This window comes from Protopterus annectens, chromosome 10.part0, assembly GCF_019279795.1.
Source record: "Protopterus annectens isolate FY-2018-M chromosome 10.part0, PAN1.0, whole genome shotgun sequence".
Classification (NCBI taxonomy): Eukaryota; Metazoa; Chordata; order Ceratodontiformes; family Protopteridae; genus Protopterus; species Protopterus annectens.
Window position 1 is genome coordinate 1604834292 of NC_056744.1, and position 26896 is coordinate 1604861187.

General features: G+C 38.3%; 1 protein-coding gene across 1 annotated transcript in view; it reads left to right on the top strand.

The window, feature by feature from the left end:
* GDPD3 (glycerophosphodiester phosphodiesterase domain containing 3) overlaps positions 1-26896 on the top strand; it is a 318837-nt gene that overhangs the window by 226047 nt on the left and 65894 nt on the right. Inside the window, exon 7 of the mRNA XM_044086278.1 lies at positions 7085-7218. Coding sequence (XP_043942213.1) covers positions 7085-7218 — 134 coding nt within the window. The remainder of the gene's footprint in view (positions 1-7084; positions 7219-26896) is intronic.

The window sequence follows — 26896 nt, forward strand, 5'->3', positions numbered from 1 at the left end:
TTAAGTAGTTTTAAAACTAAGAAGAGCTAAGTTATAGCATACAGCATTTCGTAAGAGATTATCAACATTACTTATTTGTATCAATTATTTGTATTTTATATTTATATTTATTCTGAGTATAGGGAATATAATCTATGTAACAACGTTTGAACACTTAATACTTGATTATTATTTTTATTTTTAATTCTTGTATGTTTAACATTTGATTTTTATCTATTACTATTTATTACTCACATCATTTATTCGTGGTACCCCATTGTAATATTTATTGCACACTAAACAGTGTTATAAGAATCAATCACTACAAATGTGGTTTCATGGGACATTAACATATAACAATATTTATTTATTTATACATGAATACTTTGTGATTTTCAAATGACATATCTTTTAAATAACATATTTTTCAACTACAACATATTTAACAAAAGGTATTTTATTTAGGATTTTATGTATTTCATACATCTTGCTCTTTAATTTTAAATTGGTCACCAATTAATTTTAATTGTAACTTGACTGGTTTTAATTAATGAAGCACATGATCTCATTAAGAGACTTACAAATAAGGTTGTTCTGCCCTGCATTTTTATCTTGATAAAGCTCAGTATTGCACTGAGCGAAAGCGCTTGAGAGAAGGATTTGGAGAAATTTATGTCGTGTGTTTGAATAAACTTTTTGTGGAGATTACCTTTGGCTTCATCGCTGTTTCTTGCTGCTCTTCGATGCCTTGGATTATACTTTTCCAGTGTACATCTAATTGAGTCAGCAAACCATGGGAGTGGGGCTTGAGCTATATATATATATATATATATATATATATATATATATATATAGATATATATATCTACACACACACACACACACACACACACACACACACACACACATATATATGTGTGTGTGTGTGTGTGTGTGTGTGTGTGTGTGTGTGTGTGTCAACTTCAGTTTACAGAATTAACAAACGACTGAAATTGAAAACAATGAGTCGACAACACTGAAACTGCACAACAACGAACGTTCAAAAACTCGAAAGTCAAGACATTGAAAACCAGCTACGGATGTTACACATAATTTTTTTTGGAACCTTGTGGCTTTTGAATGGAGGTTGCGGTACAGTGAGGATCAGGAAATTCACCCATTAAGTCACCATATTGTGATCTCAGAGTTGGTATATATAATTTGCAGGGAGTGTGTGGAGGCATAGCCCCCCACATGGGGAGTGCAGGGGGCTTGCCCCCCTGCAACAATGTAGAAAAAGGTCGTTGTGAAGCTAAATGGAACACCACATTCATCATTTCACTGGAACGATTATCATCCAGAAAGTGCTCTGTGTTGGCTGCAGAAATTGATGTAAATTATAGTGTAGTTTAGAGTGACAGACGTCTATTTCTCCTGTAATGGATTGAATGTGTTTGTTTTGATCTTGTAAGTTTCGCTTTTGTGAACGTTCATTGTTTTGCACTTTTGATGTTGCCATCTCAGTCTTTTCAGTTTCAGTCATGTTAATTCGGTAAACTTAGACCCATATAGATAATGTACATGAAATAGAATATTCAGTCTTCATCAGATTATGATGTAGAAATCTCCTTTCAAGTTAAATTATTTTGTTAAAAAACTCCAAAACATACACTCTGAAGCAGTAGGAAACACTTTCAGTCATCCAAACGTTTCAGTCCAGGCTGTTTTTATTCTTCCAACATACAAAGATACAGATTGAGCACTTTCATCCCCTAAAACTGGGAACTTCATCAGAATCTAACTGCACTCCATAGTATAGCCTTTAAATACTGTTAAAAATGAATGATGTCATCACCCTTCACAATCATTTAAAGATGCAACTCCCTTAATGCTCAAATGAAATGCACTACAAACACCTTTTAACACAAGAACATTTTAACAAACCTCATTTATAAAAAAGAACCTTTCAACTTCCAAGACATTCATCAAATGTAAACTTAAAAATTGTTTAAGATAAAAAAAATCAACCACATTTTATCCATTGACTTGCTTTAAAGCATATATATATATTTTACAAATGATGTTTGTTAAAATGTTCTTGTGTCAAAAGTTGTTTGTAATGCATTTCATTTGAGCATTAAGGTAGATGTATCTGTAAAGGATTTTGAATGGTGAGGACATCACTCATTTTTAACAGTATTTAAAGGCTGTACTATGGAGTGCAGTTAAATTCTGATGAAGTCCCCAGTTTTAGGGGATAAACGTGCTCAATATGTGTCCTTGTATGTTGGAAGAATAAAAACTGTTTGGACTGAAGAGTTTGACTGACTAGTAGTGTTTCCTACTGCTTCACAGTGCATGTTTAGGACTTTTTTTAGTTATATTTTACACTGTGGTTACGTTTGTTTTTTTATTTAAATTATTTTGTTCCCAAATGACTTATTTTCTTGCTTCATATTAGTGAAAGGAAGTTTCTGTGATATAAGTAATCTTTAGTCATAGTGGAAGTGAACTATATGATGGTTCTATGAAAAATTCAAAATCAAAAACCTTTTTGCGACATTTAATTAAAGATTAACCACAACACTGTAGGACTTCTGAGACAAACAATTGTCCAACTTTTTTTATTTTTCTTTCTGCCTTAAGCAACCAGTTTCTGTTTTTGGCAGTCCAAGACCATCACTTCAATCTCCCTTACAACCAGGACAAGCAAGATTCTGAGGCTGGAGAGTTATTCAACTCAAAGACAAGCTATCAAGAGTCATACTGTCAGTGACCACCTAAGATTTGTTGTAAGAAATCACACAAAAATGTGTAAGTGCCAAAGATATTGCTTCTTAGAAGCACGAAGAAGCTTGAGGCAATTACATTTAATTCTTTACCTATTTCCACAAGCTGGTCACCCATATGGATGCTGCAGTTAACTTCTGTATTCTACAACATCTTAAATAATATGGCAACAATGTGCAAAATATGCATCAGATCCCAGACCCCACCACATATATCATGTACGATAGACTCTACAGTTACAGAAAAAGACCACTCGTGCTCTGTCTACCCTGCATCTAAGCTGTAATTTGATGATGCATGATTCAAAGAAGTATGAAATTATATGAAATATGCAATCTAAGCCAGCAAAAACATTATTTTATCTTGTTTAACAGTGTCAATATGCTCACAATTCAAGGAATCCTTTTATCTTTTTTAATAGCGTCAGTATTCTGACGATCCAAGGAATCCTTTTATCTTGTTTAATAGTATCAGTATTCTCACAATCCAAGGAATCCTTTTATCTTGTTTAATAATGTCAGTATGCTCACAATCCAAGGAATCCTTTTATCTTGTTTAATAGTGTCAGTATGCTCATGATTTTATTTATTCGGGAAAGTCCGACTTGGAATTAAGCCAATTTTCAGCAGAGGCCCAGGGAGAAAGGCTCCAAACACATGTCTTTTATAATGTGGGAGGAAACTGGAGCACCCAGAGGAAACCCACACAAATGCAGGGAGGGCATACAGACTCCACACAGATGGCACCCCAGTCGAGAATCAAACCGGAGAACCTCTTGCTGTGAGGCGACAATGCTACTGCTGCACCACTGCAATCCAAGGAATCATTTTATCTTGTTTAATAGCGTCAGTATGCTCACGATCCAAGGAAGTTCTGGAAGAGCATTGGCCATCTTCTTCACCCTGAGCATAGTTTAACCTCATCATTTCTGCCACACCTCACTGAGACTGATGTTGCCATCTGTTTTGTAAAGCATATTAATGGTTCCATTAAAAAGCCACAGTTAATAATCAAATGTCCGGTTCTAATGCACCTCCCCGTCAGTTATCTACTCTCTTCACTGTTTATACAATTTCTGTTGACTTGGTGTAGAGATTTCTAAGAAAACAGAAACAAATCTATGTCTTACTTATCTGTCTATCTATCTGTCTGTCTATCTGTCAATCAGTCTACCTGTCAGTCTATCAGTCTATCTATTATCTGTCTGTCTGCCTGTCTATCAATCTATGAATCTGTCTGTCTGCTGTCTATCTATCTGTTTAGCTGTCTATCTGTCTATCAGTCTTTCTATTATCTCTCTGTCGCCTGTCTGTTAGTCTATGAATCTGTCTATTTGCCTGTCTATCAATCCATGTCTGCCATGGGTTCTCACTGACATCAGAGTCTGGGCTGCTGATTCCACCTCTAGTTCTAGTTGCTGGCCAGCTTGTACCTCAGATTAAACCAGTGAAGGATCAGCTCCTTCTGGGTAGGAAGCTGCCTGTGGACATTCCAGGTGTAGGGCAACCAGCAGTGGGGACAGCATTTACAAGACTGGTAGCTAAGGGCTCGATACTAAGGTACTAGATTTTATAATATGCTTGAGAGTTTTCTTAGGCCATGCATATAGAAAAGAAGCAGAGGTACCTACTAATGTGTGGCCTTGCCCCTTATTTAAAGTTGGCCAAAATGGGATATGTCCCTGGTATTTTCCAAGGGCTGAATCTATAGCAGAATTCAGTAAATCCTCTTGCTATAGGTAGGTGATCTGACCATTTGAGATTACTTATGCACCTACCCTGAGCAACCATCTAGGATACAGGATAGGAATTGAACTCAGATCCGCAGCAGTATAGGTCATTGCCTTGCTTCTGTGCTTCTGGGATGGCTTGTTTGTAGTAAAACTTAGCTTCACTGATAACTTAATTTTGTCCATTTATCTCAGAGTGTAACATGCTCAGTTTACTTCCCAGATTGCTCTGAGGATCCAGTAATACCATGCAATGGGGTTTAGAGACTACAGAATTTATCCACGGATGCAGCACACTTATTAGGCTGAGATTCACAGTTCATTTTTGTAGGCTGTTTTTTATTCCTTTGATGGATCGTTATAACCTTTTTGAATTTAGTATGTTAATGAAGTACCCATTGAATAAGATCTTAGCATTTCTGAAATAATACGTATTCTATACAACTTTTATTCAGCTGGTAAATCCACTGTCACTTGAGAAAAACCCCTTCTCCCTCCAAGACATAAATTCTGTTTCTCTGCTCTTCTTTCTCAAATCATATCCTCCCCCTCTCTTTTGTCTTACCCTTACATACAATCCCTTCTTCCCTCACCGTCCTCATTTCATTTCTCATCCCCACCCCCTCTGTCACTTCAGCTTGCTACTATTATGTTCTTCCTCCCCCTTCTCCTTCACAGCTGTATGTATAATCACAGGGTCATCAACTCTATATACAGCATTTATTACACTATCTTAGCTTTAACAACGCATTCTTTGTTTTGCCAAAAATTGTATTTTAGTATTATTGTGGAATTTTTTTGTTGCTTCTTTCTGTACCACTTTCAGATGCATCATAGGGATATAAAGATCAGTGTTCTACTGACGTCAACAAATAAAATAAAATAAATCAGATTTATTTGTAAAGCTTCCTACTGAAAGATCCATTCTGAAGTTATGCTCATTAAGGCACAAAGGTGACACCTGACTGCTTTAAATAATTACCATCCACCTAAAATATTCCTTGATTTGCATGTGGCTACTTTGAATCTTGGACATAATTTTTTTATTTAGAGGTGCATATATATATATATATATATATATATATATATATATATATATATATATATATGCACACACACACACACACACACACACACACACACACACACACGCACGCACGCACGCACACACACACACACACATACATTTTTTGCTTTTGGATTTTTTTTCCCCCAACCTTATTCTTTACAATTCTTCTTCTTTATAATCAACTTAGACTAAGCCATAAACTACTTCACTACCCTGGAACAACCCTGCTCTAAAAAAACTACTTCACACAAGCACTAAAGCTAGACTCCTGCGATCCAATCAAAAACTCCTATTAGATGTGACCATAGACAATAATTCCAGAGGTATTTCCCTCTATAGCAACAGTGCTGCCAAGCAGTGGAACAGCCTTCCCTCCAACAACTCAGCCACTACTTCCTTTACCTCCTTCAAAAAGGCCTTAAAATTCCACCCATAGCAATATTGGCTCTGTAACTGTGACAATCCTGATTAAACTCTTTTATTTACTTCTACTCTACTAATACTCCCCCCCCCCCTCTCAAAGTACTCTACTACTCCCTCTAAGGTACCTTTTCCCTTCTCTATCCTATTGTAATTACCCTGCATCCCATCTTCCTATTCTAACATTTTTAACATCCATAGCCCCAAATCCACCTTATGCAACCTGGTTCTGTAATTCTCAAAACTCTGAATAATCATTACTTCCAACTCCTCCCTACCAAGTCCCTCTCTTTCAGCTCACTATTTCCTCACTATTATACTCTTTCCTTTCTTCCCTCCTCTTTCATTTAAACTCACCCACCTGTCATATTTAATTGTACTTCATCCTCAGCTTTGAAATCCTGTGAATCTACGTAGCACATTAAATTTGTAATTTTTCATAATTTGTAAAACAAAATTTTGAAAACATATACAAACTGCTATAAGTCAAAAACTAAATAATGTATGTAAATGTAGCTGGCTTTTTTCATTGTTAAAAACTATGTATGTATGTATGTATGTATGCAAGTGCATTATGTAAACATAACTGATAGACTGCTTATTCTCTGTATCTGGAGCTTTTCTCCCTGGGTCTCCGCTGACAAAGCACCTGTGTCCAGTCAGACTTTCCCGGTAAACAAATGTAAAATAGATAATAATAGTAAATAAATGTTGATTTATATTTTGTCTTATATTGTTCTTTTTTTATTTGTGAAAATGCATAATTCCTTCTTGACGATAATTTATCTTGTGTTCACCTATAAGTCACAATATACATTACCCAGCATTCACTTTGAATTATGTCACTCATTTTCTCGCTTCTGCATGTTTTTCATTAGCGGATTTTAATAAAGTTTAAAAAGTAATGGATGGAATATGACAGGGGAGCACTTGAATTATTTTGGTAACTGCATTTAAGGTAGGTGTAGTACTGGGAATGAGTGGCACATTTAGTGCAGATAATACCCACATTAATGAAGGCTCTGGTCTGATTCTTTAACTGAAGGCTGTCTATAAAAGTAATTGTTTAATAACTTGTATCTTTGTTTCTGCCTCCCACACCCATGTCTGTTTTACAGAACCCAGACATGCCAGTTATGTTCACCGTGAAACGCGGATTGCTTCTTCTTGCTCTCTACTATTCAGGGCTTTTGCCCTTCGTCCCACTGCGAGAATCTGTTTTGGAATCTCCAATGCCTTCTGTTTACAACAGGTAAATAACTGCCATGACTGTTTGCATTGTTTTATTCAGTATCCTTCACGTGTCTTTACTATTGTTTGTTATCTTATCCACAATAGCCTGTTCTCCACATGTAACTGCTAAGCTCTCAGATGTGAATTGATTTACATATTCATACAGTATGTAAGTAAAGATTGTGGCAGTCAGAGGTCTACACGATACATTTGTTTTGTAGTTTGTTATTATTCAGTCATACAGTATGTGAATGGAAGCTGTGATAGTCAAAACATCTGAAGAAAGCAACAATTCATAGCATACCACTTCATCACGTAAGTATATTGCTAGGCAATATTGCAGTTAATATTTTATGATTAGTAATTTACAAATACAGTGAAAATATCTTGTAGGTACAGTAGTATTTCCTGAGTTCTGTGAAAGAGGACATTAAAAATGGACACAAAATGTGCAAATCCTCCATGGAATTCAGAGAAATGGGTCTGAAATCAATCACATGAAGTGCTTACGATCAATTTACATGATCTCAAAAAAGAGATTCAAAAATGTTTATCTGCAATGAAGAAGACCTTATGATCAGCTAATTTGTAGGTCTCTGGATTACTCCTGTTCTCCACCAGAGCTAAAAGCATTTTATAACTGTAATTACTTCTATCAGCCCTTTCATTGTGTTGACCCTCCCATAAACTCCGTCAAACACACACACAGACACACAGGAAGGCAGACAGACAGACAGACAAACACACACACACACACACACACACACACACACACACACACACACACACACACACACACACACACACACACACACGCACACACATGCACACACACATGCACACACACACACACACACACACAGACACACACACACACACACACACACACACACACACACACACATACACACACACAAGAAAACTCATACATCTATGCAATATCACCCCCTTACTAAAATCCATTCACCCACACACACATTTATATGATCAAGTGCACACACACTCACACACACACACACACACACACACACACACACACACACACACACACACACACACACACACACACTCTCCATCATCTACCTAACCCACCTACTGCAACCAACTAGGCGGGTAAACTGATACAGACACACACATACACACACACAGAGTCATCCTAGTCCATTTATACCCCCTGCAGACAGACACACAATGCTACACAAATACATACACTCCCCACCACTAACTATCCATTGAACTTCACTAAACTTACCTGCAGTGTGGCCTCTCCCATTGATTTGAATGGATGATTACAGTATTTTGGCCATGTTAATTTGCAGGGCTATCAGTGCTAATTTACACAATGAACTGACTAAATCACTCTTCAGTGTAAATGGATTATCACTGACATTTCCAGGTGACAGCATATGGCTAATTAGCATTAGCTGTTCCTTCAGATTGCCTAATTATCCTAGAGCATAACCAGCTGGGCAGCTAAAAGTGGTGATTCTTCTGGTCATTTAAAAACGATTGTGACAGGCCTGTCTCTTTACTGGAAAGGGTTACTGTATGAGGTGAGCTGCTCATGACATTGGATACCACTGATAGTAATCCTTTCTGAATAACAGTGCTAAGATTTTCTGTAGTTCGTTTATTGGTTCATAGGTAAGTATTACGTTAGCTGAGCCTGTGTGTCATTTTACGCCTCACCAATTTTCCTCAAAGGTGAGAATCAAATCCTGTACTTTGTGCCTGTGAGGTAAACACCTTAGCCATTATTTGAAACCCCCAACCACTAACACCCTAAAAGGCCTTGTTTTCTTGTGGCTCCAATGTTATGACAGCCAGAACCATGATCGTTATTCTTTTGCAGATTATCATGCAATATTTGCATATGAAATAAGTGCAAAATCATACATAGTTTGCAAGCTACTAAAGAACAGTAGGCTTGAACAGGTACTTGAACCCTGGGCCCTCAGAGAAGGGGTCTGATGCTCTTTTGGCTGCGCTATCGGGGTTTCAGGTGTAGTTTTGCATCTACAAACACTTTGCCATCAGTTGTGCAAATGGGACTGGCAATGTCACACTTTAGTCAGTATTTTAATAATAACATGACCTATTTGTTAACCAGAAAGGCCCCCTGTACTTTTCAGGGGTGACGTGGGAGAATGCCTGGTTAAGTGACTTGCTCAAGGTCACGCGGTAGGCAATTGAGGGGAGTGGGAATCAAACCATGTACACCAAAAAACATCGCTCATAGTCTTTACTGTCTGAGCCAACTACCAGAAGTGTAATATGAATTCCTGTTCTCACTTGGCTTTACATTCACTGTTCTGTTGCACCTTTTTCAACATATATTTTAACCTTCTTTATATTCAGTTGATATTACTATTAATTTAATTTGCTTGGTAGAAATAAAATGCACAATGGCATTATACAAATCCTTGTTTTGCATGGGATCCTTGAACTACTTGCACTGCATACTTCTCAGTAATTTGGAAACAGAACAGTACATTTATCTGAGATACAATAAACTTTGTCGATGTTCATCATAAGGCTCACTGGAACACCTCCATAATATGACTGGATATTAGCCAGATGCAAATGCTACTCCTGTGATTCATCTCATTCTAACAACTGGCTGTTTCTAGGGCTGCGTGAATGATTCCTTGAACTGTGGCGATTCAAAATAGGCTCACTATTAAGAGGAAAGATTAACATGATTAAGGTCTTTATTTCACACATACAAAGTACAGAGTTTGATTCTAACCTCTGATTATTGGCTAGATACTGCTAGCTTAGTATTTACTTATGAGCATGCACCGTGTATCCTGTTTAGTTTTTTTTCCTGCCTGAAGTGAATGATCATTCTGCAGTGCTTCACTTTCCAGTTTATCTTATTATCACATGCAGAATAAAATAGCATTTTTATAATTCTGTGCTTTTAATAATGATGTTCCAAGAAAAAAATGCCATCAGGTGCTTTGGTAGGTGTCAGATTCCTCTAAAAGGCTCTCATCTTCGGAGTCTTTATTTAAGAGTGAGAATCATGATTTTAATGATTGTGAATACTATGCTAAATTTAATAAAACTTTAGCCAGGAGAGCTAAGAATTTGCTGTTTTTAGAACACAAGTTAATTGCTTGAACTCCTGTTTCCTCTTCTTTTCGGCTTCCTTCTGTTATCCGGAAAGCTGATAATATGTCCAAACATTTTCAGAAAGAAAACTTTTGTTAAAATAAATGAAATATAGGGAGGCTTCTTCTCATTAAGTTAACAAATTAAAAGTTAGTAAGCTGATTTTTACTGTTCCACAGCAGCATTTTTTTAAGACCAGGAAATCCAAGCCTGTTGCACCCCATGAGACTGCCTTTCCTCCATGTGTTATTGTTAGGCTCCTGTCTTTCCATGTACAGGCTGATATAGTTTGTAATTATCCTGTTCTCCCCAGCCTCTCAGTGCTTGCAGAGAGAGTTGGGAGAGAAAGCAGCACTGGGACACAGTTCCATTGCTTAACTTGGTAGTAAAATGGTATTCTAACAGAAGTTGAACCTCTTACTGTTCTATCTCTGACCATGGAGACTCCCTCTCTTGTGGCTTCTCCTTCATTTAGTTCCTGACTATTTTTGTTGTGACATTTGGGGACTGGTTGTGTTTGGGATGATTACTCTTTAATATTATAATTACTACACAAGGGAAAGGGATATCTAATACTTAAACTCCTCGCTGGGAATTAGACATCACTCACCTGCATTTACAGTGCTACTCCTTTTTTACATGACCATCACTCACATGGATGTACAGCATTGCTCCTTTTTAATATATTAATCATTCTGAATTTACTCAGGAGCATCTTATTGTATCATAAAAAACTACTCAAGTGTCAATAGCCCATTATAAGTTTCATACATCATTGACTACTTTTATTTCTTAAAAATAAAAAAAGGCTTCCATCTTTCCAGCCTTCTTCCAGTTCAAAGAATGATGAGGTCCTAGCCTATTCTAATCAGGTTACCCCCCCCCCCCCCATAGACTGGATACTGACCCCTGGGGTAAGGGATCCTTCTGTTAGCTCTCTTTTACAGACTCTTTTCTTGTGACTTTATATTTAATGAAGGAACATTTTAAATGAAATTTTTGTAGAAATGTATGGCTTCACAATTAATAAAGTAACATTTTAAATGGAATTCTATGGGAATTTCTTCTCCAAAAAGAAATATGCCAGGCAGCTAAACTTGAAGCCCCCCCCCCCCAACCTCCTTTGGTAGTTCCTCCCTTCATTCCTCGTCTTGAGGATTTGCATCTTTTTCTGATGCAAGAATATACCTCATAACTGTTAGCAAAAACTCACATACTCTCTTTGTATATACGTGCTTATCACTTACATGCTTAATAAATATAATTTTTCATGGTTCAAAGTATGCAAATTTTATACTTTGAATTTCTTTTTTAAGTGAAAAGGATTTACCTTCTTGTGCATATATATTTCACTTCTTAACAGGTACAAAAAGAACCAGTCAGATTTTATACGGCCCAGCAGCAACATAAATGCCTTTGTAAATATCCTTTCCCTGATGCCATTATAGCTAATTTGGCTACAGAGGGGTCAAAATCAACGTTTCCAATTATTCTTCCAAGTGACAGAACAGAGGTGTTGACAGATTTTGTAAGAAGGTTTATACATATGTTACATTGGATATTTGGGGTATAAACTGCCATAGTCAAATGATATAGTAAGAAAGACAGCTTTCAAGCAAACTGATGAGCTCACCTAAGGCATTGAGAGAGTATCTCTGAAGAAAAACAACCTAAATTGGCCCAAAAAGCAGATAAGTTCAGCAGACACATTTCAAAAATGTGTCTTTGATACTGCAGTTGCTAATGTCAGGACTGCTGTTTCTGGTATTCATTTGAGGCAATGTGAATAATACAAAACATAGCTTATCTCTGATGATGCCAGGGTATGTCTTTTGAATGCACTTTTAGATCAAAGCCTTTTGTATGAGACATCGCCTTAAAAAAAGTTTTAAAGGAAGAAAAAGACAAAATTACAGAAAATATGAAGTGTGTTCATTTTTCCATCCCAAAAATTTCTAGGAACATTCCAACCAAAGCTTAACCTTTCTTTCATAAATAGACAGGATAGCAACAACATGGGAATGAAATACAATACCAGAAGAAATAATATCATCAGCTTCATGGACCTATCCATATTTTTTTTACAGCAACTAGTGTTGGCTGTTTTAATTATCTGTTTCATCCTGTGTACATAAATGACCCAACGCAGTAGTACTAACAGCAGGAAGTGTTGAATCTTACGTGGTATTAGTTCCAGGGCATGTTCCAAGTACTTAACCAAAAAAATGAAAGCAACACCAGTAGTTCTATATTTAATTAGAATATGAAATTGCAGCAACACACACCGCAGCAATGCTGCAGAAAGTTCAGATCAGTTAGATCAGTCCGAAAAAGCAACAGGTCTATTAAATCCAACAGCTGGATCCAATAAATTGTTTGAATTCAACCTGTTGCCTTTTTGGATAGATCTAACAGGTCAGAACTTTCTGCAACATTGCTGTGGTGTGCATTGCCACAATTTCATATTCTAAGTACTTGGAAGTTATCTGATGCACTTAGTTCTGCCTTTAATTAATCAGCTAATGGAAAATCATGGAGTGCAGTCGGTACCTTTGGTAGAACAAGTTTCTTGCTAGTGCCAGGAATTATGTCAAGCTGAGACTTATTCTAGATCTCATCCTTTTTTTATACCTTTCTGGTTATACTGGACAGCTATCACAGCCATCTTAGTTCTCCATGTCCTTCACTAGGTCTACTGGTACTCCAGTCTCTCCCACATTAATGCCAACTTTCACACTGGGGCCACCGAGGAGCAGAAAGGTGCACTGGTAGTGCTGTCTATATTCAATTCAGTTTTTTTTTTTTTTTTTTTTTTATGAACTGCCTGAAATATTTGCAGACCTCATCCGAGGGATAGTCCCCTCACTGGACCATGCCTCCCCAAAGGAAATGTCATTAGTAAACTTTCTCCCTTTCTCCTTCCTGGGATAGCCCCTCCTATCCCCCCTGCCTGTGCCTCAGACCCAGAGACATTACCAGTCTTCATCATCTTGAACTTGTTCATCTAAATAAAAAAGTTTAAGATGTTGGAACTTAAAACTCTATTTGATAACAATATGCATGTATGGTAACTAGGTATGTGCAATACGCTTGCCTTTAGATTTCATATGCACAGACCTCAAAGGCATTTTCTCAGGCTTCATTTGGAGGACTTCATTACCTGTTCATCTTCTTGCCATTTTCATCTCTGCTCATAGCATTTACCAAATGGTTAGTCCCAGTGTTTGTTCACTTAAGACTTATGGAAGCTCACTTTTATTCTTTTCTGGACAGCAGATTCCTTTCAGAGTTTACCTCTTGCAGATTCTTCAGTGCTTTCAAAATCTGTCTATCATTATTATTATGAAAAATGACAGCAGTTTCCCAGATAAAGAGACGGTTTGGTTCACGTATGGATACTATATCTTCCATAAAAACTTTATTCCTGAGCAGGGTGCAGCTGGGGATGGATTTTTTTCTGTACATGTAAGTACAGAAGCAATTTACATAAAGAGTCTTTCTTAGGCCTCTGAGGTACCTGTCCTCACCTATCTTCATGATCACCATTGCAAGATTACATGCGAGGAAGGTCCAGTATTCCCTTAGGAACCTTTAAATCAGAGTTCACAGATTCCAGAGAGTATGCTTTCTACTAGACCTTGAGAAAGAAGTCCATTGGTGGCCCATTTAGCCCTTCAAACGCAGTTGTCAGCAGCTCATCAGGTTTACTTGCCTGTTCACAACAAGCTGTTAACCTAAAAGTAAGACACAGCTATGCATCCATTCTTCAAATTTTAGTCACTCTGCATGGATAATCTCTGGCTAAGAACTATCCATTTTCCCCTTTAGAGGTTCTGTCTATTCTAAAATAAGCTAAAAGGCCTGCCACTAGAAAATCATACCAATGCAACTGATTGCCTCTTCTTAATGGTTTAAAACTAATGTAATTTCTTTAGACATTGTAAAGTCTTACTACCTTATATAATGCTGAATTGGCCTTTCCCAAAAGTCCACTTTTGTCTTTGTTTCTTGCATCTTTTTATGGCTTCTCACATTGCTATAAAACAGTTATTAAATATGATTCTTCGTTGGACGCCACCAAAATATCATGTATGTCTTTTGTGGGAGTTGAACTCATGCCATTTTTTAACCTGTTAATGAAACAGATCTGACATATATTTCTTGGAAAACATTTTTTCGTGGTAGCAGTTATCTCAACTAGAATATTCTCTGAACTAGAAGCCTTGATATATAAAGAACCTTAAACAGTTTTCCACAAGACCATGGTATCTTCAAGAATGTTCCGCATTTTTGCCTATAGTGGCCCCTGAATTTTCTTTGAACTAATCTTTCTAGCTAGCAATCTTCTTTTCTAAATAGAAGAACAGAGACTTGAACATTTTGCATACCTACATAAATAAGTGAGGTACTATCCCGAAGGGACTAAACTACTGAAACAATTTAATCCTCTGTTTGTGCCTTTTATGAAAGGAAAATACTAATTCAATCTCTAAACAAACCCTTTCCAAGTGCTTATCTAATTGTATTATCTGTTATTATAATAAATGCCAGACTGACTCTGCAGAGCATTCACTCTGTCTTGGCCTAAAACATTTGTGAAACTGTTACTTGGGTAGCCATTCTTGCATTTTCCATACTTTGCTGATCAGATGTCCAGAATTTGCTTTGACTGTTCTGCAAGATGTGTTATAGCCCAATCACCCATCTCTGGGAGTTAAGGAGACACCATTTAGTACCTTCCCATTCACATTTTGAATTCTTGCAGCAGTGATCCTTATTTATTTTTATTTTATTTTTATTTATTTTGCTTTTTTTTATAGGGACTGCCTGACTGGGTTTAGTCAAAAAAATCTTTTTCAGTGCGGGTATGGGCAGAAATATTTCAGTGTAGTACAAACATTTTAAACAGGCATTCATTAATTTTACATGAACAGACATTAAGTGATAAACATATAGATTTGCTAATTAGATTGCATTAGTATGAAATATCAACAACTATTACTGCACAAAAATACTTATACATTAGTAAATGGTGAACATTGGGCATTTAAAGAGGTATATTAGTGGGTTTGTCAAACAGATAATAGATAAAATGCAATGGAAGTGGGGAAAATTTTGATAGAACAGAAAATGTTAATATTGTAGTTAAGAGATAGAGGGTTAAGCAGGTTCTGAGACAATTATATATGACCATTATAAGGTTTATGTTAGAAGTATTGCAGTAAGGTGGAAAACATCACAAAACCACGCATATGGCTCAGAAATGCTAGTGGTTGTGGGGCACAGAATTATCGGAGTGAAGAGAAATGGTTTGAAGATATGGCAAACTGAAGATTACAGTGGTATTTATCCTGGAAATATACAGAAACAGATCAATTGATTTGATAGGCAAAGTTTTACTTTTGTTTTAAAGAGTTTATATTCTGAATGGATTTCAGTGTTAGTGGGGTGTGGTTCCGTAGTTTAGCTACGCTATTTGAATATGGAGAATCACCTGCAGTATTAAATGATTTGGTTATAGTGGTTAGTGATTTATCTATAGAGCATAAAATTCAGTTGGGCGAGTTATATTAAATTATTAAAGACCAGACAATTTTCTTGCTTATGGAGAAGTCTGTGTATTATAGTTACCAGAGAAAGAGCTAGGTAATGCGGTAGTTCTTATGATGAACATGAGAAAGGTGATTCTGCTGATATGGATGGCTGCAATTAAGGATACAAAGAAATAACAAGAGGGGGATGGTATTTACTGGAGGAAGCTGGCAAAGAAACCAAGGTACTGGGAATAAATAATTAGAGAAGGAACAGTAACAGAATGGGAAGAGGCCAAGAAGGCATTTGGATTGCAGGCCAGTGATTGCCTTCCCTATCAGGGATTGATATCAGAATATAGACAAAGAGAAAGGGATGGGGAATCCTAAATGAAATACCTGCACTAGCTGAATTTTTAAATGAATCTAGAACAGAAGCTACTGTTAAATAATGGATAATTAGTAGGGCATATATGTTATTGTATGATAACTATAGGAATCAATAAGAAGAGGTAAAAAAATGACTGGGAAGAGAGATTAGATATGCAATTCACAAAGAAACAATTGGAGGACATATGTATAGCTCCACAATATGCAACAAAGTCTAGAAGGCTTAGGAGTTTTGCCTGGAAGTGTTTGCATAGATACTTTTATACCCCAAGCATACTCCAAAGAATTTTTTCTCAGGTAGACAGAAAATATTGGGCGTGTGATGGGGAAAAAAGAGGTAACTGCAAACATATTTTTTGGGAGTGTAATGAGTTAGTAGACTTTACAAGTCCCCTACAGAATACTCTGTCAGAAATACTGGGTGAGCAAATGAGTGTAACTAAAGAAATACTTTTTTTTTAGCTGGGGTACAGGATAAATAGCCTAGAAACAGTAAATCCTTGTTAAGTTTAATTCTATTGGCTGTCTGTGAAGGCTGCTAGCCCAGCCAGCTAGAATTTTGTAAATAATTCTATGTCATTTGTGAATAGTATTATGATTTGTATGCTTGCCTTACAAATGTAAGAAAACTATGTTCTGTACTGAGCTTCAAGAATGTAACCACAGTACACCCTGATGAGAAAGGGCAGAAATCTGTATCAACTACATGCCTATGCAAATGTATGTGTTGATGGTAAAGGCTGGAATATACAGAGTTAACTTGCAAACTCTAAGAAAATAAGTGGAAATTGTTTGTGACTCTTGTTATCTCTGTTTCAGCTCAAATCAGACACAATGTCTAGAGTTATAGACTTTTCTATTGTCTGGAAACAGAACTAATTACAGGTTTCCAAGGTAAAAGTTTTACGATTTTCAGTTTCAGGCAAGTTTCTAAAAGATAAGTGTCAACTTCTAAGAGATAAGCATTCTTGACACTTGAGGTGTTATATTTTAAGTTCCTGTTGGCCTGGAAACTAAAAGCAGAGTTGACAAGAATGATGTAATCTGAGATAACCCAGCAGAAATGTTTTGATAGTAATTTAAGAACTATCTCAGAGAGAAAGTCACTGCATTTTGTATCTTGTCTTGTACCTGTAAACATCTCTTCAGCACTTCTCATCTATATTTGCCTGTCTCTGTAAGTAACACTTAGGTCTTAGTATCTCTCTTAGAGATAGATAGGAAAATAGTAAGATCAGTCTAGATGTTTCTGTATTTATGTGAGACTGTCATGCAATTTTGTTTTAAAGTATTTCCTGTGATTCTGAACTCTATTATCACTGTGTTGAGATACTGAGTATTGTCTTGCTCTTTTATTATTTATTATTAAATATATTTAAACCTTTTAATTGTGGCTGGTTTTGTTTAGATATATTTAAGCTCTGTGAGTACTTGCATATGTATTTGGTGATACTGTACAGGCCACTCTGGAATATCCTTAAAAGTTCTGGCCACACTTACCATTTGGATAATAGTAACATTACACAGTAAGATTGGGCACCCTTTGGTAAGGGACTTTATTAGTAGCTGATAAGTAGTGGTTGGTAGCAGTAATAACTACCTTATAGTCTGGGCAGAAAGGGGCATAGCTAGTGAACCTGTGCCAGCCTCCCCCAGGAATGTCTGTGTGTTTGTATATAAATTAAATCTCAAAGTGTGTGTGTGTGTGTGTGTGTGTGTGTGTGTGTGTGTGTGTTTGTCAGCTACTTGGGCAGGGACACAAAGCACTGGTTGGACAGAAAGGGTGCTGGAGGTTTTGGCTTGACCATTTGGCTGAGATCTTAACCATATAGCTGTGCCAGTGGGGAGTCTTATTGGGGATCTGGAGAGAGAGGGAGAAACCAGCCCCAGACTGACTGTGATCTCTGTATGCACGTAAGGGAAATTGTACTTTAGTGTGTGTGTACTTCTCATCCTCCCAATGTGCACGTCCCTCAATGGTGTTAGTGGTGAGGATTGAGGCTCCCTGATTACTGGGCCAGGGCAGGGGCGTCACACTGACCAAAAAACAATTACTAGAAAACAGAAACCAAAACCTAAACTGACTACTTGAAGTAGTGAATATTGTAACAGAGATAAAAGAACAAGAAGTGGGATCTTTAGAAAAGGGTAGGGGTAAATTACACAGAAATAAATGGAAATTATGGGAACAATGTGTGCAGAAAAATGTTTTGGAGTAGGAATGAGGTTTAAGAGAAGGCAGGAACTGAATAATTTATGTAATATTGCTTAGATTATACTTCACATATATTGTTGTGTACCCTATAATGTTTGTAAATGTGAACTTGTTAATGTGGTTTGATTGTTTTTATATACATGTAAGTTTACCTATATCACAAGTGATACTCAGTAAAGGTGTTTAAAAAACATAGTGCAGCCATATAAGTAAACTTGCAATAACAGCTGGTTTTCATATAGCATTATCATTGTTGCATAGCAGGATTCAAAGGGGATCCAATGCCTGGGATGACATGCTCGACAAGCCACGATGCTTTGCTAGGGACGGCTTGCACCTGTCACCCCTGGGCTTTCGGATATTGGCAAAGGCTCTTGCTACCCCCATAGTGCCTTTTTTAGGCAAGGCTCAAAAGACAAACCCACCTCCATAGGTATCACAAGGGATAAGAAACTAAGAGTAATGCTACTCAATGCCAGAAGTCTAAACCTCAAGATGCACGCACTCGAAACTCTCCTTAGCATGGAGAACATCGATATCTGTGCAGTAACAGAAACCTGGTTCAAGGCTCCCGAGATCACCCCAGCACTACCAGGTTATACCTTATACCATGCTTTTCGGCCCCAAAACTTGGACCGAACCACAAAAGGAGGGGGAGTATCAATATTCATCAAAGATACCCACACCTCCAGGTTGGTGGCACAGCACGAAGCATCAGAGACTATCCATGCGCAACTAACTGTGGGTAAAACTGCCTTCCAGTTTATAGCCTGCTACAGACCACCCTCCCAAACACAGGAACCCCACTTGGCCTTCCTGAGAATACTGGAAAATATGAAGGTCTCTCCAAACACCATTATATTGGGCGACTTCAACTACCCAAACATAGACTGGGAGCATTACTCTAGCTCCAACACCCTAGCCCAAAGGTTCCTAGAATTTATAAACTCAAATGCTATGGAAAAACTTGTTACCACTCCCACAAGGGGGAAAACATACTGGACCTGATCATCACCAACATGGGGACACTATGCTCCAGACCAGAAGTGTATCCCTCACTGGTAAGATCAGACCATAAACTAATCTCACTGGATATTCACATTCCGACCCCACCCCCTGCCCAGAAAACCACAGTGAAAAACTTCTCTAAAGCAAATTTCACACGCCTCAAAACCGAGGCAAAATCCTTCAAAGCCCCGGGCCTGTGGAAAATACGGCCCAGACCGCAGAATCCTTTATAAACGCATTCTATGAACACCTTCAGGAATGCATGGATCATGCAATCCCAAATAAAACCAAGACCCAATCCTCCAAAGGCAGGCGTCCTGTCTGGTGGACCCCAGCCATAAACAAACTATACAATAGAAGGAGGAAGCTACTACATGATAGAGCAAAATCCCAGAAGGGAAGGCATCTCTGATCAGTATTAGCAAAAAACTACGGGCACTCATAAAATCGTCTAAGGGCAGCTTCGAGAGAAAAATTGCACAGGACACTAAGGATAATCACAAGGCTTTCTTTAGTTATGTTAGGAACCTGGGTGGGAATTCCCAGATATGCTCAGAATTAGTCCAAAATGACAAAAAATACACCAAGCCCACAGACATTGCCAACATCCTAGCTGACAGGTTCAGTGCAAACTTCTCCCCCTCTCCCCACCAAAAGGGCAAATATCTATCCCAACAGAGTGCTGCCCCCCTGACATCTCAGATGCTCAGGTAAGAGCCGCCCTCTCCAAAACAAAAACACAGCATCAATGGGACCAGATGGTGTCCCGGGCTGCGTCCTACATGAACTCCAAGAAGAGCTAAACCCAAACATAAAACTACTGTTCAATCTTAGCCTTACTACAGGATATGTACCCAAAGAGTGGCGTACAGCAACAGTGGTCCCTCTCCACAAAGGTGGTGCCTCAACGGATCCTGGAAACTATCGCCCCATAAGCCTGACTAGCTTGGTCTGCAAAGCTATGGAAAGGATCATCATGGACCTCATAAATAAAGATATTGGGGACCTACAGACACTGGATCCTACCCAGTTTGGCTTTGTTAAGGGCAGATCCTGCCTCTTAAACCTGGTCGATTTCTTTGAAACAGTCACCAAGGCCATTGACGAGGGGAAGGTGGTCCACACAGCCTACCTGGACCTCGCAAAAGCCTTCGATACAATACCCCACTCGGGCATTATAGATAAGCTCACCAGCTTAAATATAAACCCCTATGTCACTAGATGGGTTGCAAACTGGCTCAAGGACAGAACCCACATGGTTAGAATTGCTGGAGCCATGTCAGACTCCAAACCAGTTACAGTGGTGTCCCACAAGGCTCAGTCCTGGGACCTCTCTTGTTCGGTATATATTTCTCGGCGGTACAGGCCAACACGGAAGGACTGTGGCTGACCAAGTTCGCAGATGACTGCAAACTGGGCACCATAATCAACACTCCAGCCGACACAAGCATCCTCCAAAAGGGCCTCATAGAAACAGACAACTGGTGCCAGAGTCATGGCCTCAAGCTAAACGCCAAAAAGTGTATAGTCATCCCCTTTGGCAAAAACAAAGTGCCCACAAATTACCACATAGGTGGTAATCCATTAAGTACAGAAGAAGTCATTAGGGACCTGGGGACCCAAGTTGATAGCAATCTCTCATTTGACAACCACATGGCCAAAGTGGTTAGAAAAACATTTTATATAGCCCACCTAATCATGAAGGGATTCACATCTAGATCAGGGCAGGTCATCGTACCTCTTTACTCATCCCTCATCAGGCCCATAATTGAGTACAATGCCCCTTTGGGATGTACCTTACCAGACACCTGCAGCAACAGGAAAGACCCCAAAAGTACCTCACCAAGAGGATCAAAGGGCTCAAACAGATGCCATATGCTGCCCGGTTAAAGAAACTCCAGCTCTACTCAGTGGCATACCACCTGCTCAGAGGCGATCTGTGCCTGGCGTATAGAGCGATGTCCAACCCGAATTAATGGACATGCTGCACCTCAGAAAATCCAAATCCCATCGAGCCACGTGCTCGAGACTTGAACCTCAGCACTGAAATAAATAGGACATGCTGGAGGGACAGATTCATAACCCAGAGGCTCCCTTCACTCTGGAATAAAATCCCAGTCCAGGTTAGGCAGAGTCCCACATTGACTCTCTTCAAGAGGAATCTTGATGAGTGGATGGGAGATCGTAGGTTTACCTCGGCTATCACTTCTGTGTCACTGTTAGACAGAGGCACAGTATACTAACCTCAAAAAAAGGCATAGCAAAATTAATTTAAAATGGGTGGCGAAAGCCAAACACACTCTGGCTAGGCTTATAAATGCCCTAGGGCAGATAGCCTAGTATGAACCTATGAACCTATGAATCCCTCAGTCCTGCACATGTTGTGGTTCTGGTAGTCTTTGCACAGGGTCTATATCATATGAGCGAATCGCACAAATTGAGAACGCTCATAATATCGAATGTACCGGACCTCAAACTTCCTACAGCCCCCCACACCCCACGCTAAATATATATTCCAACCCTGAGATCGCACTACAGTGAAGAAAGGGCAAATATCCCATTCTTCACTGTACCGTGAGCTCAGAAAAAGCACTTCGAGGTCCGGTACATTCGATATTATGAGCGTTCGCAATTTGTGCAATTCGCTCATATGTTATAGACCCTTTGCACATAGTTCTCTATTACTGTAGGCCTTTTGGATTATGTGCTTGTTGTATTACAAAGACTGAATCACAGTGTGCTGGTATGTTTCTCTATCTTGCTTCTTGTCTTTGTAGTTGAAGACATACAATAGTGCTTTAGTAATTTTATAGAAGTAGTCCATTCCTTTTGTGTCACTACATGTGTTAGTTTAGGATTCCAGGGCTCTCTCAACCCTTGCAAGCATACCTCTCAACCTCTTAGAGTGAGAAATCTGGACAAAACCAGAAATAATGGGAAGGCAAAGATTAAACAAGAGGGACACTTTTTTTAAATATTTCTCTGACAAACTTAGAAAGTTGATAGAATAACAGATTTTTGCAATGACATACATTTTCTGAAGGTATGAAGTCTGCAACTGAAATATCTGTCATTTTCTGAATCCATTCCTCAATGACTTGCTGATGATTTGCCAGAAAACCACAATTTTGCAAGAAACAGACCAAAAATATGAAGCAAAAATGGACATTCTGTGAAAATCTGTACAGTTGAGAGATATGTTTGCAAGGAGCATTTGTTGGGATACTGTTTCTGTTTTCTACTTCCTTATGAAAAAAAAAGAAATAAAAGGAGTAGCGTGTATAGAAAAGTTCCTTTGCAGATAAGTTTTTTAACAACAGTTAGAGGGCTATGTTATTGTGCTTCTAGAGATGACTGACTTGTAGAAGAAGGTTTTGCTGTGGGGTTACATCTGCCTTCTACTAACACCCAGTCATAATGAGAACTGTAGCAATGGTCTCATTCTTCATACATTCACTATTATGCTAAGAATGCACAAACAAATGTACTTTGTTGCTGTATTATGCTTTATTGACAAACTGACTACCACGGGACATGGCCAGGTGTGTCAGAAATGTTGTGGCAGTGAACTGAATTTAAAAATAGGTTGCATGGCAACAGCAGAGTGCTAACAACCCTATTTTTCACCTTATTAAAAAAGAAGCTGCCTGTTAAATCAGAAATCTCTACAGTGAAATTAACTGCAATGCATTTGTATTGAGGATGGCATGCCTGTAGGGGTTGTCAGGTTTCTAACCTGCTAGAAATCTCTCCTGTATACTCCAGTGGTAAAGAACTAAATGAGAACCCTGTGTTATAATGAAGACACAAACTGTGTTTTACACACACACACACGCACATGCACACACACACACACACACACACACACACACACACACACACACACACACACACACACACACACACGCACACACACACACACACACACACACACACACACACACACACACACACACACACACACACACACATTCACTCACACACACACACACACACACACACACACACACACACACACACACACACACACACACACACACACACACACACACTACTAAATTATATAGTTGACATTTATCACTTGTGTTATTTTTGTGTAAGCTATGATTTGGCCTGGGCTGAGATTCTACCTCCCCTCTGTACAGTATTACTGTGGAAAACGTCTTACATTTCTGCAGTAAAGTCACATCTGCTGTATAGAAGCAGATAATCTGTTCACAAGCCATTATTCGGACTCAGTGATTCTCTCCATTATCTCTGCTCCTTGCACCTTTATTGCCAGTGGAATACCTTGTTTCATAACACTCCTTTGTGCCTGTATCTTGTATTTTAAAATTATTTTACTATTCCCGCTTCTTTATCTTCCATTAAGTATGCATTTCATTCCATCTACCCACCACAGTTTCTTAAAGTATTTCTCACATTTCTTCTGAGTTCCCTCAGCAAGATAGACCCTTTACATGTCAAGGCTATGATCTCTCATCATTTTATTCTTTTGTTAAACGAAGGATTTCCCTTCTACCTTATTTGTACCTGCTGAGACATCTGAAAAAAAATGGTGGACATGGGTTACAGTGCTTGGATCTGCTGTACTGGATACCATTAAATTAATCTTTAAATCTCACATCTTAAACTTTGTAGTCACCAGGGTTATGGTCTCAAGTCACACCACTGATATACAAAATACACAAATATGAATTTCTAAGCAATTCATTAAGTGCAGCTTGGCTGTAGCATGCAAGAAATATGTACTGCTACTCTGGGTATGGGACTACACTGCCCATACCCAAGAATAGGTTATACACTTAGAAACCCTCTGAGTAGTCCTTGGCTTAGCTCCCCAGAACTCTTTGTCTACACTCAGCCTGAGCTTCAGTGGTTTCCATTATTCACATGCAAACATTCACTGTTCTTTTAAAAATTATTATATTTACACACACACAAAATGTTGAGGAAAGACTGGTAATATTCTCCAGGACTATAGCCTTCTGTTCTGCTCCAAGGTTGTAAACTGCCACCACCTCATATTATCAGGTTGGAGGGACTCACAGTTAATGTTTCACCCTTGTTAATATTCCAAAGAATTGCAAACACAAATGATAATGTGTAGCAGGAGTGGTCTGGTTGAAATTGCAGAAAAAAAACAGGAAGTAATCTTTTGAGCAAATACATTTCAAGAAAGAAAAACGTCTGTCTGCATCTATACTTTTTCTAGTTATTCTGAACTGAAAGAATTACTGAACCTTAAGTTAAACTGATTGAATTTCCATCCAGAAACAAAACTGCTGAGAACAAATCTCACATGCATGCACTTCAGAGGCTCCTGGGTAGTGCTGTCTTCTTGATTCCTCTTTTTCTGTCTCCACACTATATTTTCTGTCTTTTCACAGATCACAGAGACAACTTAGCAATATCATATTTACATACTAATATGTCTGTTTTCCTGGTCTTGGCTATGTGTCTCATTAAAAGAACTGCCTATTTTCTCTTTTAAAGCCCTTGACAGGACTGAATAATTACATTTTCACATCCTGTTTATGGTTGCTACAATTCCCATCAGAAACAAGTTACAACTTCAGTTACAAACTTTATATACATTTAACAGAAAAGGGTCACAAGTTTACACATCTTTTCATGCCGCTGAGATACAAATATTGCAGATTAAATTGCATATTTTTGTTTTCATGCAGCAGGTTTTACAAGGTTTAAGAACAGCTGACAAATGTTTGAAAAGTATGACATGTTTATTTTCAAATATCAGTTTCTTGTTCATATTCCTTCTCGCTTGCAAATCTCCTCACCGGACATTTCCTTTCTTTCAGGTTTTATATGGTGAAAACTGCTTTTATGTCCCACCGTTTTATGGCAAAGAAGAGTAAAACCCTGACTATCACCCAGATGACCTGAGTTCAACTAATGGCTTGGGTGCTAGAAGAGCCAGGCAGGGGAGGGTGGGAGTGAACTGCCAATGCTGACTCACCTACTGGGGGAGAGAGCTGTGGTTCTGGTTGGATGATCAATATCATGGTCAGGACTGGGGATGCTGGCTTGCTGAGCCAATTCACTGATGGTGGTCCTTATGTGTTGTAAGTATGCACAAGCAAGGGGAAGGCATAAAACACCATGTGGTGATGTATGTGCTCAAGTCAGCCAACAGGGGTGAAGTCAGGCTCTAATACAAACACCTTCATTACCAGTATGCCTAAGGGGTCACAACACACCTCCATGGCTGTCTGGATGATTGTCCATCTGGCTGACTGGAAGATACAGAGTATGAGAAATGGTTGTAAAATACTTGTATTTAAAAGGAAGTACTTCTTTTTTTTTCATTGCATTTTCTTTATTAAAGTTGCTCACTGTTTTAAGAGCTTGATGGCCAGCATAGCTGGATGTGAAAATGATACCAAACAATGCCTTTATAATGCTTACAGTGTTTGCTCTGTATTATATATTAGTGTTGCATCATAAATTGCAAATGCTCTGGCCATATTTTTTTTTTTTTTGCAAACTGCTTCTCCAATGTGGATACAGTACTCATTAGGAATCTCGTTTATGATGTATCATTCCATCATAGTGATGAACTCATGGTAAAGATGAAGAGAGGGAGAGAGAATCTTCTTTTGGTTGCTGCTATCTATCAGAACCTCAGCAAACCCATTTGACACTGTCTTATACAAAAAGCTAACAAAACACACTGTGCATGTGTGCGTACATGTGTGCATGCTTGAGTGTGTATGTATGTGAGTGGATATGTTACACTGAAACTTTCAGAGAAGTAGAAAGCTAGCTGAGTGGAAGGTAATACAGAGTATTAGCTGGAGGCAGGCAGTGTTCTCTGCAGAGGTGTTTGCTAATTAGGATACAGCAAATGTAAGTACTGGATTGCACCATGTTTCAGACATTTATCCATTCACCCATTTTCTGTACCCATTTAATCTATTTCTTGGTCATGAGGGCTGGAGCCTGTCCTAGTAAGCCATAAGCATAAGGCAGAAACAAAGCCTGGATCAAATGGCAGCTCACACAAATTTACGCTGAGGGTCAATGTAGTATTGCCAGTCAACCTTTCAGAATGTCTTTGGAATGTGAGAGGAACTTGAAGGCTCTTCAAAACCTCATGTGAAGACAGAAGGAGCATTCCAATTCCATGCAGAAGGCAATGAAGTTAAGAGATGAACTAGGAAATATCCATACCACCTCATACCTAATACATCCATAATCTCTATAATGTACCACCTCATACCTAATACATCCCTAATCTGTGTAATGTACCACCTCAAACCTAATACATCCATAATCTGTGTAATGTACCACCTCATACCTAATACATCCCTAATCTGTGTAATGTACCACCTCATACCTAATACATCCCTAATCTGTGTAATGTACCACCTCATACCTAATACATCCATAATCTGTGTAATGTACCACCTCAT